At 36.7% G+C, this 17676-nt stretch overlaps 2 protein-coding genes across 3 annotated transcripts; both read right to left on the bottom strand.

Annotated features, from left to right (window-relative positions):
* Positions 1-51: 51 nt before the first annotated feature.
* Positions 52-15299, bottom strand: nedd4a (NEDD4 E3 ubiquitin protein ligase a). 2 transcript variants are annotated; one of them, XM_033984589.2, is made up of 29 exons: positions 15108-15299; positions 14581-14654; positions 13991-14069; positions 13873-13911; positions 13726-13779; positions 8015-8065; positions 7653-7714; positions 7424-7526; positions 7156-7322; positions 6960-7077; positions 6231-6392; positions 5817-5906; positions 5509-5628; positions 5191-5406; positions 5032-5109; positions 4867-4921; positions 4728-4786; positions 4574-4639; positions 4266-4495; positions 4027-4148; positions 3591-3661; positions 3416-3511; positions 3268-3341; positions 3127-3187; positions 2990-3049; positions 2445-2552; positions 2251-2347; positions 2054-2126; positions 52-1424 (listed from the first exon to the last, which is right to left on the bottom strand). In XM_033984589.2, the coding sequence occupies exons 1-29, from the start codon at positions 15150-15152 to the stop codon at positions 1322-1324; spliced, it is 2733 nt and encodes a 910-aa protein (XP_033840480.1). In that variant the 5' UTR covers positions 15153-15299; the 3' UTR covers positions 52-1321. The 2 variants fall into 2 exon arrangements, with proteins under 2 accessions (XP_033840480.1, XP_055076984.1); XM_055221009.1 differs by having other exon boundaries at positions 53-1424; positions 7156-7319; positions 15108-15226.
* On the bottom strand, positions 10031-12062 carry LOC129456169 (uncharacterized). The gene has a single exon (XM_055221013.1). The coding sequence runs from the start codon at positions 11259-11261 to the stop codon at positions 10086-10088; it is 1176 nt and encodes a 391-aa protein (XP_055076988.1). The 5' UTR covers positions 11262-12062; the 3' UTR covers positions 10031-10085.
* Positions 15300-17676: the final 2377 nt, after the last annotated feature.

Genomic DNA, 17676 nt, shown 5'->3' with positions numbered 1-17676 from the left:
GAGACAATTAAGTGAAGTGTATTATTAATGTTCAAAAACTGATGCCCAAGTTAGATTTTAAAACATTTATTTTCTCTGCGAGGCACAATTTTGTTAAAATACAAAGCAGTCTGCATCAAACTGCTACATAGTTACCTGCAAAAAGTGGTGTGTAGTAATGCACTTATGGTTTTACATTTGATTGTGTACTTCACAATAGAAATATTTTATGTACAGTCACTTAAAAACTTAATAAAAATGATTAGTCTATGGTACAATACAGTTCAATACATTACAAAAAAGGCCCCAGAGGTGCACATTTAAACAGCCTTTATATTAAGAGCAGAGAGTATGCCATGTTCAGTACTCTGTAAACATTTAAGAAGTTAAAGATATTTTTAAATAGTGACAAAAGCAGTGTGCTGACAGACTGACAAGATACAGCTGGATCAGTAAGAGTAAGACTTTGATAATATAAAGTCATTTTATAAAAAGTATAAAAGGGTGTTCGCTGAGACAAGACACAAGTCCATGTAATTGTCCAGTAAACATTACAGGCAGTGTAAACATGTTTCACTATTATAATCATTATGATTACTCTGTCTAACTTGAGTTTCTTTCTTACAGGTAACTAAATATTTTTGTCTGAACCGTAATATATACGCTGTACAATTTTACAATGAAAAACCAACAACATAAAACCATAAAAAGAGAGCCATATAGTGAAGAATCCTTTAAGGTTTGAGGATAAAGCAGTGTATATATGTTTAAAACTCAATTTATGTTTTAGTTGGCACATTTGTAAGGGTCATAAACAGCTTAATAGTGGTTTTAAGAAAACATTGATTGTACAAATATGTACATAAATCAAGTCACATTCACTCATATGAAAATATATACAGTACTGCATAGACAGTGAGCATATATAACACTGCATTTTGTAATTATATTAACATGAAGTCTACAGTCTATTACTGGTCCTAGTAGTGGTTAGTGATGTTGTTTATCTGCTACAAATATATAAATTCCCTGCTTCAGCCATTTAATGCAATGGAATGAGATCAGCCCAGACTAACATGTCTTGGCTACCGAAGTTTACAATCCAACAGTAAATGTTTATCTTATTTATATAAGATAACAAATACATAAACCTATGAATTAACATGATCAAAATCTTGAACGCTACTTAACCATCCTGACATCATTGTAGCAAAACAAACTCAATCAAAAATGTGAAATAAAAAGTGAAGTTTAAGGCAGGTTTACTTGTAAACTTTATGATTGTTGACCAACGAGTATGTGGGTCAGTCCTTCATATGTTACACTGGTGCATACATACATCCTAATCCACGCCGTCAAAGCCTTGGGCATTCTCAATGGCAATGTTCAGTTTCTCTCTCAGTTCTTCAAAAGACTCATAAGGAGGCAGGTCTAGTCGATTAAAGCTAGAAGAAAAAAAAAAAAAAGAGTAGTGTAGTGTGTACAGGTTATGTGTACAACGCTTAGCACATTACAGGATACTTTATGTTATAATATCAGCAGTGAATGAAATAACATTTTACACCTGTTAGTTATACAGCACCTATATCTCCAAATAATTAAATGTTCTGTAAAGCAATTTGAATTACTTTGTGTACAAATTGCGCTATACAAATAAACTTGCCTAAAATGTAGTCATTGTTTGCTTTTTTTGTGAAGCTGAACTGTAGGCTACTGTCTTGTGAATTTTCAATACTATACACTATATGTATGAATATTTGTGAAGATAAAGTGTACTTTTGACATGTTTCATTGTGCTACTACCACAAAAGCACTAGAACAAAACACACATGTAATTATTGCTTCACAAGATACCCTTGTAATCGTAAAGTAACAAGGGTTATCTTCTCCATTGCAAATGAAGGCAGTATACATTGTCACTACCTTAAACCCAGAACCTTAAAACATCAACCAGTGCTAGTGCAGTCTCTGTAACTCAGTCAATGAATTACTGAGTATATGGACAGACCATGTCCATATACTCACTGAGAATAGCAAATTGTCCAGACTTGAAACAATAACACTAAGGGCTTACCATGTGTGGGCCCGAGGTAATTTTTCACGTGTTCCCCACTGCTCTATGGTGAAAAGCTGTGGTCCATTAGAGCCTAAAAAAGCATCCAAATTTAAGTTGAGTCTCAAATGCTTTGAGAGAAAAAACAACAACAGAGAAACAGTCCAGTTTATCTCAATCTGGGGAATTGTGTACCCTAAACAAATAAAAAAACTCACCATAGAGTTCAGCAAATCCATTCATGGGGACTCTGGAGGTGCCTGTGACAAACTGTAATAGTCTGATTCTCTTCTCGGCATCCATCAGCAGCACTGTCTGAAATAAAAATGGAAAGATAATTTGTTAATGAAAACCTGAGACAAAGGAGTTTCATCTGCTGTTTACAGGTTTCAGGTATGAAAAGGCATCTTACTTTCCAAAACCATTGGATCACCACATGGTTGGAGCAGTAACCATTCTTGTACTTTGTGTTTTCTTTCCAGTCATTCACATCCACATCGCCTAATCCACACATGAGAAGCTGTGAAGTTGAAAATAAAACCTTTATCTTAAAAGAATTAAAGGAGCCCTATATAACTTTTTGATGGGGGCTCGTTTCGCTTATTTCCATGGCAAAATTTCTTTATGTTACATGTAACACAGTATTGCATTAAATGTAACTATCGGCAGGGAGGCAAACAGGTGACACCTCCGGGCCAGGCAAGTTACATGTGAGATCTGTGGAGAGGCGACCCCTCTCACATTAAGAATGCTCTTTTTTGTAATATGAAAAATCCTTGTAATTTAATCAATCCAAGAGTCAAGACAGACCAGTTTAATGCTATACTCTGGAACATTCCAGGCCAAGAAATAACACTTCCATGAGGATAAGCAGGCAGACCCTGACATCCAAACAGGGCACGCAGTTATGGAGCGCACCTTTTAAACTAAATTAAACTAAGTTTAAGTTAAACAAACCTCCAGCTCATTCTCATCAAAAATCTTAATAACATCCTGTGGAATCAACTCAAAGAAGCCCTGAAAGACAGAAAACATATAAATTACAGATGTGTATTTCCTTGTAAACTACCGTAAATGTAAAATGATCAGTTTACCTCTTTGAAAGCAGTCATTTGTTTTTGTACTCTGTTTACAAACCTCCACTGTATCACCAAACTGCAAAACAAATAAATAAATAAGTATACACACACAAATCATTATATATATACACACACACACACACACACGACACTTACTGGATGTATTCTTTCTTGTTTTCATTGGTCACCACAATTTCTGCACCACCGAGCTTTAGTTCATGCTGATGAGTCTAAATGTAACGTATGCAGCATATTAACTGAAAGTTAGCCACTTTTCAAGGGTGAAAGTGTGAACTGAACAAACCTGTCCAAAGAGCTCCTCATCAACAGTGAACCTCAAGTCCAAGTCTGTGGGGTCATTCTCCAAAATCCACATCAATGAGTTAAAATATTCACTGTCCTAAAAAGTGATAAATACTGCAAATCAGTTCCTATAATGTAATGAACCATATAAAGGTTTTAAGCATTGAAATACTTACAACTGACTCCATATCCTGAAGATTAATTGGTTTTTGCAGCATCATTTTATAAAAAGGTCGAATGAAGAAAGCTATACAAAATAAAACAAAAAAATAATATAAACTATATACAACTATATATTATATAACTATATTACATAGGTGGTTTTATATAATGATGTCATACTCCCACAGGGGGCGCAAGAGCCACTTTCCCATACTGATTACATTGTAATTTGCCATGCAATATCCAAATAGTAAATTGACAAATGCTGACCCTGATCATTTCTATTTGTGTCTAGACCTGAGACCTTGCTGTATTACAACAAAGGCTTTTTTTTAAAATATACTTTTATCTGACCCCCATCTGTATTAAATATCATTGTTCTATAAAATGTTGTGATGTCATCTGAAACCCAGCAGTTTGTTCATTAACATTTCAATAGCAGCAACTCACCATCAAGAAGTTTGCCATGAAATACAGCCATGCCTGCAACACGCCCGATAAACTTAAAGTATGTGAGGTGGTCTTCATTGCATAAACCTGAGTTTGGATTGATCTGCAGAGTGTAGTTGTCCCTAAAATGAAATTACATTAGCATTAGTTTGAGAAGCTCTCTCTGTACCTCTGTACAAAATTTAACAAAAGATACAAGAAATAAACATCAGTATTCGTATTTGATAGTTTCTACTCACGTGGCGGAATATTCAAAGAGCCCATAGTAAGGATTGAACATTTCTCTAGACATAAGGAAGAACCACTCTCTGGCCACACCCCCATAGTCCAGACCCTTCTCTCCCTCAAACTCCACCCACAGACGCGCCTTCAGCAGTTCTGGCCGTTTCACAGACAGGATTCGCCTGTAGGAGTCCTCCAGCACCGCGGTTCGTCTGAGCTTCATCTCAAAACGGTTTGGGATATCAGCCTGATGAATAAAATAAACATTAACCCTTAATGTTACTTTTGTACAGTTAAGAAAGAATGATACAGGGTAAATACTCACTGGTTTCTTTAGTTTCTTTCTGAAATAATCGTACTTCTGTTTGTAGTCTCTGGAATACGGCACTGCCTAAAAGAAAAAAAGTGAAAACGAAAAAAATCATTGACATGACATTTTGGCATATTTTGTTTATAAAGGAGCATAAACATCTGCTCACTGGTCCAGTTATGGCTGAATTCTGCAATCTGGGATCCTCCCATTGTGTGGTTCTTGTGTCTGAAAAAGGATAAAAAAATGAATGTGGCAATGTCCTTTTAGCAATTAAAATATTGTTTTGCTGAAAAAACTATACATACTATGATCTATGTAGAATATGCGGCCATCAGAATGAACTCTTTCCTCCCAACCAGGCTGCCAACAAGGATAAAGGTATAAAACATTTGCATACAACAAGTACTAAGTGGCTCATTGCTTCACAAGGTATCAGACTAAACCATCATTACTGGTCTGGAAAATCTTACCGGCAGAGCGCCGAGATCTGAAGGGTCGAGTGAGACCCTCCTCCTCATCTGCACAGGAACCCTGAACCGTGGGTCTTCCTGTCCACAACAATGCAAAAAGGATATGTGTCACTTACAGAAAATGGTGAATGATTCACTCATGACATTTTAAATAGTTACCCAAGTGGTCGTTTTTGTGTTATGGTCAATGAAAAAGGGTCTCCCATTGGGAGCACTGCGAACCTCCCAACCTGTGGGCAATGATCCTGACTCAGGAGTGGGCTCTGGGCCTACAGCTGGTTGAGGGGACTCTTCTACAGAAGGTGGAGCCTGCAATGCTCCAGGGTTTTGAGGTAAACCTGCCACCCTCTGAGGTGAAGGGGCTTCAGGAGCTCTCTGAAAAAAACATTGTCCATAAAACAAAAAGACAATAACACAATGGGTGTCAACAGATTTATCCATTTTGCCTCAACTGACAAATGTAGAGTACATTTTTACCTGAACAACAGGACGAGTCCACGTGGTGGTTCTGCTAAGGTGGTTCACATAGTAGCGTCTTCCTTTGTTGTCCCGCTTCTCCTCCCAGCCCGCAGGTAACCCAGTTGAAGATGGAAGAGGCTATTGTGTGAAATAAATACATGTATACAAATTTGAAGAAGGTGGCCCTTACTATGAGTGCAAAAAACTGAAAATGTATTACATTATATGCTCTCCAATATCACATCTGGTTCAAGTGTCGGCCCATTAAAATTCATACAAAAAGGGCTAAACAAGTAATTTCATCACCTATTTCACCAAATACATACCACGGAGTTAACAGGAAGCTCCTCCCCTGTTGAGGTTGAGGTTCGGGCACTGCCTCGTTGACTGGAATGACGAGAGTTACTTGTGTGATTCTAAAAGGAGAGAAACATAAGAACAACAATCTTCACTAAACAATAACCATTTTCAATATGCAATATTTTATCATGTGGTACTCTTATTCTACTTTATAGTTTGCTTTAGTATTTTATAGGCTAGTTTGTAAATTTTGTTCTTTAGAAGGGTTTAAGTATCTACAATGTTTTGTAAATATAATGCATCCATTATTACTACATTGCTTGTATGAAGAAGCATCGATTTTACCGGGGCAAATTTCAGGCATTGTGGCACATTTTCACATAATAGCAATGAAAATGATTGTGATTCTGAACAATTATTGACAATATTAAACAAGTTACCTGACAGGAGCTGTGCCGTTCAGCAGCTGTTGCCCCTGAAACGTGAATGTTGCTCATATCATTGCAAATTGAATGAATCTCGGCTGGTGATTGAGGTCGAGGTGATGATAGCTGGTTATTGTTTTGATATGAGATGGAATCCTCAGGTATGACCTCCCAACTCTGAAAGACAGAGAGACACCAGACACAAACTGTGGGATTTATGACAAAGGAAGAAAAGAAATATAGAAAATGCTCAGCAGTATGGGAATGGTCATTTCAATCACACTGTAGTAGGATGAGACATAAAATGGGCAAACTGTGAGTAAAACATCATATAATTAGTCCAGTTAATCATGTCTTTCTCATCGTCTGTCTAGTGTTGCTCTTATAAGTGTTTGATTTCCTCCCAGTGCAATAAATGAATCATTTTCAGGGGGCAAGGTTTTCCAGCAATATATTTTTAGACCAAAACAATCAAAATGACGGCCATATAGGATTAAACATCTGTTTTGAAAGATTAGAACATGCAATTGGTACCTTTAAATGTTTAAATGACTATATTTGGAAAGAGTCTCCATCGTAGTGAACAAAATTAACATGTGCATGTCCCATTGGTCAATTCTCTAATAGGTTTACAGTGGGGATGCTAGTTCTACCTTGAAATTACTTTCAAAACAAGAAGTACCAAACTACTTTCTTTGTAGAATTATACGACCTTGGGAAAGTTGCCTATCTGAGGTAACTTACCTCTGGCAACTCTTGCGTGTTCTGGTCGTCAGGGTCTGAAATCTGTCTACGTGTGTTAAATGCATGCTCTGCTTCCACATTATTGCTTTGTCTCCTCTGTAGTTCCCCATCATTTTCCCTTTAATGCAGAATGAATAAAATTAAGAATGTTTGTAAGAAATGAACAAGGTAACCTGCTAAACTATTCCGAACTTACTGCATTGTAGGTCGCTGCCACTGTGTAGTCCTGCTTTCATGGTTGACATAGTAGGTTCTGCCAAGGTTGTCCTGCCGTTCCTCCCAGCCAGGGGGAAGAGCAGGAAGAATCTGGCTTTGTCTAGGACCTGACATGTCCTGCGACTCAAGAAACTCCCAACCAGGCTGCTACATAACAATATACATGTTGTATCATACATCTAAATCAATTATTGTGTAAGCGTACTTTAATAAAATGAAAATTTCAAAACAAAATTGTTCGGGCTTACATCCACATCTTCAGTTTGATCAGCAGGGTCCTGGCTTTGGTCTGGGTTTTTAGGAAGGTATGTCATTTTTAGCCGGAGATGACCCTTAACCCTTGACTTGTGACTACATAATATCAGAAATATATAATCACTCAATATGCATGCATTTTCAAGATTTACTATGGTTGCATATGAATAACATTGAAATGTAAAATGAATAATTGTCAAATAAGTATGAAACTGAGCTGACCTTCGAGGGTGAAGCAGAAAATCTTTGAATGTGTATGGTCTTTCTGAATTAGGATTTTCTGTCTGAAAAAAAACAAAAGTCCAAAAATAAAGTTTGTTTTCACCGCATATGCAGACTATAATAATGGTGGGAGTGTAGCATGAGGACAAATCAGGAGGTGTAGTTATGTTTATAATAAAACAGAACTCAGAAGAAAAGATAAACATGGTCAACTGTGTTTCCAAAACTAAAGTGGAACCAAATGTGGGTGTTTGCATTTATGTGAAGGATGGGTCAAACTAAGGTTAAGAAGTTGTACAATAACATATATCAACATACCAAGTCACACATACTATTTCGCACACAAGAAACAAAAGACTTACCGGAATCTGATTCAGAGGCACATCCACCTGACCTAAAAAGTCATCGCGCGTCTGAGAAAAAAGAGATGCACAGATGTAAGCATGAGTATACCTCTCAAAAAAAAAAATACAAAACACACTATAACTGTTAATATGCAGCACAAATAATGGGGTACAAGGTAGGTTTTCCCCAAATGTTCTGTTATCTACATATCAACAGTTATCAAGTGTATGGAAACTAAATTAACTGCTTTTGCTTGTTATTCTACCCAATAAAACAAAAAGATAAGAAAGATTTAAAATATCTATGCTTTCCACACCAGCAGTCAGTTTATATTATAACAACACTAGTACACTGATCTGAAGGAAAACATAAATAGTACATAATTATTATATTATATTATATTATTATACATAATTTCCAGTGAATTATTGTTATTCAAAATTAATGTCAAATCATTAAAACAATAGTGCAAAATGAAAAATGAATGCAATATCATGACTAGAACTTTACTAAAGTACAAAAGTAGTAAGTAAACCAGCACTAAGTGTGATGTTTGCTTATCATGTTGGCAGTAAAAGCACAAAGATTTCTCTTTCAACAGAGTCAACTATCACAAGATGCCATGATGGAGATACAGTTAAATAATCAGAGTGTATACTGGAGGGTTTGATATATTCATAATTAGTTGTGCAATAGCTATTGACTCAAGATGGCGGTAAAGATAACAGTCTGTAAACTATGGTAGTGCAATAAAATGGTAATAATACAACTCAATCTGCATTTTTACAAATGGAAAATACACCCATTATAGCAGTGCAGTGAAATAATTAATACATTTGTGTTACATTTATAATTAAACACACTTAAATTTTACATAAAACACACACAAACTCTGTAATAGTGACAGGATTTTTTTTAAATGTGAAAAATATATTATGTATTATATTGATAGTCTATACCAGTGGATAGTAAGACTGTAAAGAATTAGAATAAAATGTGCTTATTTAAAAGTACTTGCTAATTACTGGTGAACTTCTAACTTGACAACCTGCTAAATGTGCACTGAGGTGGTGGGGTGTGATAACTGATACTGCACAAACAGAAGCTAGTGGGGGACCCAAAGGGAAGGGGACACCACCATCCTTTTACTGGAAATGGCTCACACTTTTCCTGCCTACATGACCCCATCTCCACAGATGGCTGGCATGACAGTGCTCTGCTCTAGTATCATGTTAAATTTGAATCCACAGGACTGGGCAGAGCTTCAGACCACCAGACTATCTGGAGTCAGGGGGAATATTTCAGAGTCACTTATTTATATCAGCAAGTGGCACTGCTTTTCCCACCACTAAATATAGCTCAGCTAAATACTTAAGGCAATTACTCATACCGTTAACAGTAAAATAAATTACTTTTAAAAATTTAGAAATAGAGCTGAAAAAACTAATAGAAATAATCACAAGTAACTGATTTTTTAAATAATTGTCAGATAATTTAGTAATTGAAAAATTGTAATCTGGATTACACACAGACTACAATATATGCCATGGGTAGAGATATGATTTCAACCCATGGGATCAACTGATGTATCTCTGATCACTCTTGCGTCATTGGAAACAAATTAACATTGTTATCTTAATTGAAAAACTGAGCCATATTATTTGTTAGTGGCCGACATATGGAAGTTTTACTTCTTAATATGTAAGTATTCAAATGTAGGAATTAGTAAAAACACTTTTTAGGAAGAAAATGTATGCCAATGAAAACAAGTGAAATTGAAAACCACTGAATGTTTCTCCTCATTGGATTTCCACACCACAATAAAGCAGCACGCAAACCAAGTAAGTAATTTAGGCAGTTTACAATAATGTCGGAAAAGGTCACTACATGATGGAGTATACAAATACAATATATGCATGTTATATCTGCTAAGAGTAAGACCAATGTCTCAAAGGCTGCCAATGTAGAAGCACAGTAAGAATCTAAGCCGGTTTAAGAGTTTCATTGCAATTAAAATCACCAAGGAACAAAGAAAATGGCATGAATAAACAAACCACACTTCATGCATTTAAATAGAAAAACACATTTTCAGAAATAAGTAACAAAAATACTAACCTCAGTGTTTTTGTTTGGACTTGTGATAAGGTGTGAATTAATGCCATAAGGCAACTTATTTGGGCAAAAGGGAGACAAATGGATGTGCACATGAGGAGAATAGGAACTGGAGAGCTTTGGGTTTGAAACATGACAAGAAATTCCAGTATTGGAGTACGGCACCTCAAGAGAGAAGCTCCTTTGTATAGCATGACGAGTGTGGGACTGTCCCTTTTCTGAGGCGCCCTTCCTCTTATTTGGTGGTTTATTTGAAAATATACAAGCAGATGTGCTTGTTTTCAATTTTTTTAAAGCATCCTGATCTTCCTGAGGGTGGGGAAGTCTATGAAAATCCTCAAAAGTAGCTCCTTTTGCAGGTAAAACGGGTTTCTGATGAGCAACATGCAGTCGAACGCAGCTCGAGTGACGATTTGATCTGTCCAACGCACAAGACTGTTCAATTACTTGATTACATTCCTCCATTTTATTAAACTGTACAATGTTTCGAGCAGCCTTACAGGCTAAACAGCTCCCCCTTGGGGGAAGGTGGCCACTTACTGAACTAAGTCCATCACAACTGGTATTTTCATCTCCTGAGATTTCATTTGCCCCTATAGCAACTGGGCTGTCAGGAGAAGCTGGTGGAGTGCTGCATGGGCTTTTTGGAAAGATAACCAAAGAGGAGCAGCGTCTCAGGGGTACTCTGGACTTACAGCGCAGTATGCAGTGCTCCTGGGTGGTCCTCTGCTTTTCTGGAGACTCTGGTTCAAAGATGCTGTTACTGCTACAGTAGCCAGGATCACTGGCCATACTGCTGCATGAGCCCTTGTCAGACCCAGCGCCTGCTCCTCCTTCACCTTCTTCTGTACTGCCATCCACATCCCCACTGGGCTTTCCACACGGCTGCAAAGCAATCTGTACAACACTCTTTTTACTACATGCTCCAGCATTAATCCTGGGTATAAAGAGCGCAGAATGCTGTTGTAAAATCCCATTTTCTGGTGACAGAGGAGTCACCTTTAGGTGGACAGAAGTGTGTGCCAGGCTCTCCGCTGGGCTGTGAGTTGACACACTGACTCCAGTCTCTTCACCATGGCTGCTGAGGCTCTCTGACAGAGGGTCCGTGTTACTTCTCCTTGACGCAAAATGCAAGCGGAGCTGGCGTGCCATTCGTTCAACTCTCTAATCCCTCTAGACACGGTGGGTTATTCATGATAAACTAGCTTGAAGGAAAAAGGACGGCAAAGCAACTGCTCTGTGCTCACTGCTGTGATCACAATCATTACTGGCTCTACATTGCCAAAATAGCTCTGGTGACAACCTACATTCCTGTCCAGGCTGATCTCAGCTTTTAGTCAGAGAAGGTCAGTGATTCTGTTTGGACGCATGACCCAAACATACAACCCCTGAAGCTCTAGCCGTCCCTCTGGTCGGCTCCAAGACCCTGTCAATGTTAAAATATCGCCAATGTTAAATAATACGAGTGAACAAAGACTTTACTGTTGAGCAACTTCTTAAGGGTTCAGATAGCCAAGTCAGCTGGTCCTGTCAGGCAGATGTCTTAACCAAGAGGGCTCCTGTTTACTGACTACATAAACAAAAAACAAGATGGTTACCCTCTAAACAGCCTCTAAGACCAAAGCTAAAGTGTGCTCATGACAACTTCCTGCAGCTGCAGCTCTGCTTCTTATGTTTCTACTGCTCTGTCCCTCCCCAAAACATATTTTTACGTACTATTAAATTACAGGGAATAAGAGTGAAGAGTACTCTGGCTATAGTTCAAATCTAAGAGTCCAAAAAGTATTTAAATTAATAGCAAAATCTTGGACGGCAACAAAAATATAAGAAGAAAAAACAGTATGGCAACTCCTCACTGTCATGACACCAGTTACATGACACCTGTTGTAACAGTTTGTCCTGCTCTGATTGCCACTACATAAATGTTGACACAGCATTTATCAAAGACAGTCTTAAAAGTTTGATCTGCCTATTTTTGAGCAAGACCAAAAAACATAGAATGAGTAAAAATTATAATCGTATTATTCAATAACCAGATAAATGAAATAAAAGATACCCAGACAGCTAACATTAGCTAACAAGCATTAATGTCTTACTAGAAAATACACTCTAGGTGTACACACCTCTTTCTGTATCTGGACCATGATATGGCAGTTCTGCGCTGTCACACCCATTTGTTTAATCATGTGACTGTTAAGTCTGACGTAATTTCATACTCTAGAAGCATATAACTAATAATATGATAGAAGTATAATAGTAATTTAGTGATCAAACCAAATCATCCAGAGAAAAAAAACAAAACAGAGCACCAAAAATTAATTACTACACAGTTTGGTAAAGGTTCATACTGTCTTCAGTTTTAAATTTAGAATTTGTGATTCTTTTTGTCAGACAGGAGCTTTTATTTACCTGGTTTACATGTCAAACCATCACATGGAGGCTACAGGAAGTAGCTGAAATATTTAAAGCAGGCAAACAAATATTCCTATCTGTTACTCATTCTAAATTACTACACAGTTGGAGATGTCACTACATACACATCTGTTACGACCAGTAAAAGGCTTGAACGGTTTTGTTTTTGGAGTGAGTTGTCAGCTCACTCATCAGTAATATAGCATATAATGCTATAACATTCATGAGGGTATCAAAAAAATCAAAAGATTGTCTAGCAAGAAATGGGTCAGCAGAACAACAGATACTAGAGGTATAACTTTACCAAATAATTCTCAATTGTGTGGAGTAACCCTTAAGTTGTAAGCACCATGCTATCATGCTAACAGGCCCAGACCTTGGAGCTAACTGTAACCACATGCAACTGTTTCACAATGTAAACCCGGAGACTGTAATCTTTGGTCAGCACATAACCATGTATCAGTCTAAAGCCAGATTTACCCGCATTTACAGCTTTACATACTAACGTGCTCAGTTTACCAATAATACTGTGAATGCCATGGCAAAATAAGGGTAGGCATGCCATTAACCTTGTAATGACTAGATGCAAATTTCACTGTGTAAACATGAGTACTAAATCCAAAAAGAGTTTGTTATTAGTAGCATATGGTAGGATTATATTCATTAAAAGTCTAACTTAAACCATTATTAAGAAGCAGTGGAGTGCAGTGTATATAAATGTAATACTCTCTTATATAAATACACTCATCTTATTTTTGTACAATTGAAAGTATAGCATTGAATAAAAATCTCACAACAGTTGATAATCAATTGATCTTTTGTCAAATTCATGTCAATACTGTAAGAAAAGAAATGACATGCAACAGCAAACCTTATAAACAACATCAACAGTATACTGGCTACGACTGCTATCTGGCCTCTCTTAGCCACAAAATGTCATTCTAGAAACTGAGCTGTAAGCCAGGTCAGAATTTGCTGTTTAATTGTCAGATTACAGATGTGTTGACCTGGTTTATAGGTAATCGCTCTGCAATTACAGGGCCTATCTACATAAAACAAAAATGGGCACAAAGTTCAATGTCTTCTCTGTCAGCATAAGTAAACAGAAGAAAGTGGTGCCATTATTCAACCCAAAAATGTTACTATTGTAAATTGAAAGGTAAGACATAAGATTAATATAGCAAATTTGTATAATAAAACCTACCAGACGATTCTCATCAAATACTTCCAGTAGAAGGCGATGCTTATTGGGATCAACCTGTATCAAAATACAACAAAACTACGGTGACAAACTGACACTCAAGTCATGTAAAACAAATTTTTTTTAAAAGTTTGAAATTAATTCACTTACTCTGAAAAAGAATTCTTCATTCCACTTTGGATCTAGGGTCTTTGGAGAAAAAAAGTATTTACTGGTAAGTAAAATAATTAAATGTAATAATGAAGTAGCTTGTCTGTGTTTTATTCACCTTTTTAATTGTTTTAGTTTGAAGACTTGTTATTTCTCCATTTACTGGATCATACAGAGACAATCTTGTGTAGGGATCACTGAAGAAGTGTTAAAAAAGTGAGATATCAGATTAATAAGTACTGTAATATCAATGTCATGGTCTTTTCATTAAGTCTTTCTTTAAAACATTGACTTTAATAGTCACTGCCTTTATGCACGTGTGATATTCATCTGTGTATCTGAATTAGTTTGAATGTGTAATGGATCACTCACATCATTCACATGATGTTGTATCTAATGTAGTGCCTCACACGACATATCAGATACAAATATAGTAATAGTCATTTGTGATGCACTACGAGGCCTGATTAGATCAGAAAACTAACTTTTAAAAATAGTAGACCTAATCAGGACTAATTTAATAGCCTTTTAAATGTACAAACGTCTTACATGAGGAGCAAAAAGAAAAGAAAAATAAATTTGACAAGCAAAATATACCAAGTGACTAGGTGATTATGAGAAATTCTGAAAAAACATTACAGTATTGTGCAAATGCATCCTTCATGTTATGTATGTGTTCTGAAGTAATCTGCACATTGAATATCTTACCTGGCTCCCAGTATGTCTTTTTTTGCCAAGCCAATTCCAGCAATGACTTTGACTTTGAGGATTCTGGTGTCATCCTGAAATAACACAGCAGTCATAAAAACAGTTATTACAGTTGTTACAAATTAGTCATTTCTGAATCACTGTTGTTATGGCGTATGAAGTGTCACATGATGATTTACCGTATTGTATTTAGCGTCAAATCTTTAACTTTCAATTAATTGCGCAATTATGAGGGAACCAGCTGCTGGCAAAGGCGTTACCATCGAGCAAACTTGTACGTCTCCATGTCTTAAAGTGGGCTTTATCTAACTATAGAGGCAAGCTACAGACTTAAAGACAATGGCAAATTAGCTTAAACGTGAGTATTTTGGAGACGAGATAAGACATTTTAGCCGATGTACAGAAATGGCACTGTCGTTATGGTTGGACGTTAAGTTTTGTGCGGTTAGCTCAACTAGGCGCCTGTTGCTAACGTCGTGATCACATGAGTCTTCTGACAAATCTACCGTCCACAGCCGATACTTTACCTCATCTGTAGGAAGTCCTCGGATCTGCGGAGAAAGGGTAGCCATAATACCCTGGCTGGTCTCCTTCTCTTCGGGCTAAATGAAGACGTTTGTCCGCAGATCTGACTTCTCTTGCGGTGGACTTGGCGACTTGTATCCTTTTGCGTTGTTTACGCTGGTGGTGGCGGGCAGTGACCGCCTCTTCTCTAACCATCCTCTTAGTTCTCCTCCTCCTGACATGGCTTGGCTTCCTACTTCCTCCACCTCCCATTCCTGTATGTTTCAGTTCTGCTTGGCTGTATATATGAGGGCTATTGCACAGATAAAAGATAAATAATAAGAGCAAGACTACCGGGCTGTTAACTTTAAGTGCATATGGCAGAGCTGGACAATCATTTGTTTAACTAAAATGCAGTTGTAGTCAAACAAAGTTACGATTATTTACGATTATACTAAAACTTTTATCTAGATTCCTCAAGTCTGACAACATTGGTAATGAAGTTTATAATTGTACTTCCTGGTTGAACATGTGCACGTGACTGAAACCTGGAGCCCACAGAACAAACTCGTGTGAGCTTCTTTGAATGTCAGGGGATTAAACAATACCACAAAACGAAAAGCATTGTTTCTGTGTGCTAAGAAATTCAATACAGACTCTTTCTTCCAAGAATCCCATTCTACATGTGATGACTCTGACTTTTGGAGGACTCAGTGGGGAGATAATGTATTTCCTTACATGAAGTAACAATGGTTCCAAGGACTCACGAATAGACTACTGGCTGGCGTCTGATTGTCCAGATAGAGAAGATGTTAATATTCTCCCCACTCCGCTCACTGATCATAAAGCGATCCACTACCAGCAATTCCATTAAATTACCTCAAAGTAAATCCAAAAACAAGAAAGCCTACTGCATTCTAAATATTTTTTTTACTTAGACTGGAGGCTGGGCAGCAAAAAAATTCGGAAACTGTCTCTTACTAATTTAATAAAGCATTAAAAATTGTTATAATAAAAACTGAGAATTTTTCAAATATGAAATTGCAACATACTTATGAAAATTTTGTTCTGATTTAAATAAATACAAGAGGGCAGAAGAGGATAAAATTATCCAGGACATTATGACATTGTCCACAATAAATCCAAAAGATCTCTCAGAAGAAAATAAAATTAGTTTAGCTTATTTCCAAAATAAATTTAATGATCTTTATAAAAACGAGCTGAAGGTGTTTTCGTAAAATCTCGACTAAAGTGGTTAGAAGAGGGTAAAAGTAACTCTTCCTATTTTTTTTTCAATTAGAAAAGCATCGTGCCAAATCAAACATCCTACAGCAATTAAACATCGATGGCCAAGTAACTTCTGACCCCTCAAAAATTGCAACATTTGTTAGTTCTTTTTACAGTAAGCTGTATGCTCCCAATGATACATCCAAAATTCCTGAGCCATTCTTAAATAATATTGATTCTCCAACAACTTTCTGAACATGATTTCTGTGATTCTTGTTTCTGCTCATGAGATCCTCACTTCTATAAGTAAACTGAAAAATAATAAATCTCCAGGCCCAGATGGACCAACAGGAGGTTTCGATAAACAATTTAGTGACCAAATTGCTCCCTTGTTAAAAGTATTTTTAGAAAGCCTTGACTAAGGCACACATCCTCCAACATTAAACCAAGGGCTGATCATCCTGATACCAAAACCTAAAAAAGACATTCTTAATACTGATAATTGGCATCCTATTTGTCTACTGAATAATGACTGCAAAATTTTGCTTGCATTTTTACTGGACGATTAAAATCTGTGTTGGAATTTATCACTTGAGAAACACAGTTTGGGTTCATGCAAAATAGACACATCTCAAATAACATTCAGCTTGTGGTTGATATTTTTGATTCTTTTTATCTTAAACCCGATGAAAGTTTCATTCTCTTCTTTTACAAAGCCTTCGATTCCATTAATCACAATTTTATTTTCAGCTGCCTTCATAAATCCAGTTTTGGACCTTTTTTCTGCAATGCAATAAAATTATTATACAACAATGCCAATTGCTCAGTTAAACTAAAACATGGTACTTCTCCATGTTTCTATATTCATAGAGGAATATGACAGGGTTGTCCAATTTCGCCACACCTATTTCTATTAGCCACCCAAACCCTCGCCGATTACATATCTATGAACCAATTAAAAGGTATTTTTGCATTCGGCTTTTAGTTAGCCGATGACACCTCTCTTTTTTGAGAGACAGTAGCCAAATTTCTCGTGCTCTAAGCCTAATACAAATGTTCTTTAATGCTTCAGGACTTCATCTTAACATAAAAAAGTGTGAGCTTCTCCCAGTCAAAAATTGGGCTTTAGGATCCATTTGTGAAATTCCAGTTAAAGTCAGTATAACATACTTGGGCATTAATATTTCTAAAAATGAAATGGATAGAACTTTAATAAACTTAAGTCCATTCACTGATAAGACTAAAAAACTGTTTTATTTATGGCTGCAAAGAGGCTTAAGTTTAAAAGGCAGAGTATTAATATCTAAGGAGAAATTTCTCGACTCACTTGTTCCGCACTATATCCCTGTATATGGACAATCAGAC

Source organism: Periophthalmus magnuspinnatus, chromosome 3 (genome assembly GCF_009829125.3).
Source record: "Periophthalmus magnuspinnatus isolate fPerMag1 chromosome 3, fPerMag1.2.pri, whole genome shotgun sequence".
Lineage (NCBI taxonomy): Eukaryota > Metazoa > Chordata > Actinopteri > Gobiiformes > Gobiidae > Periophthalmus > Periophthalmus magnuspinnatus.
The sequence above is the reverse complement of the archived record's forward strand: the minus strand, read 5'-3'. Positions and strand labels throughout refer to the sequence as shown.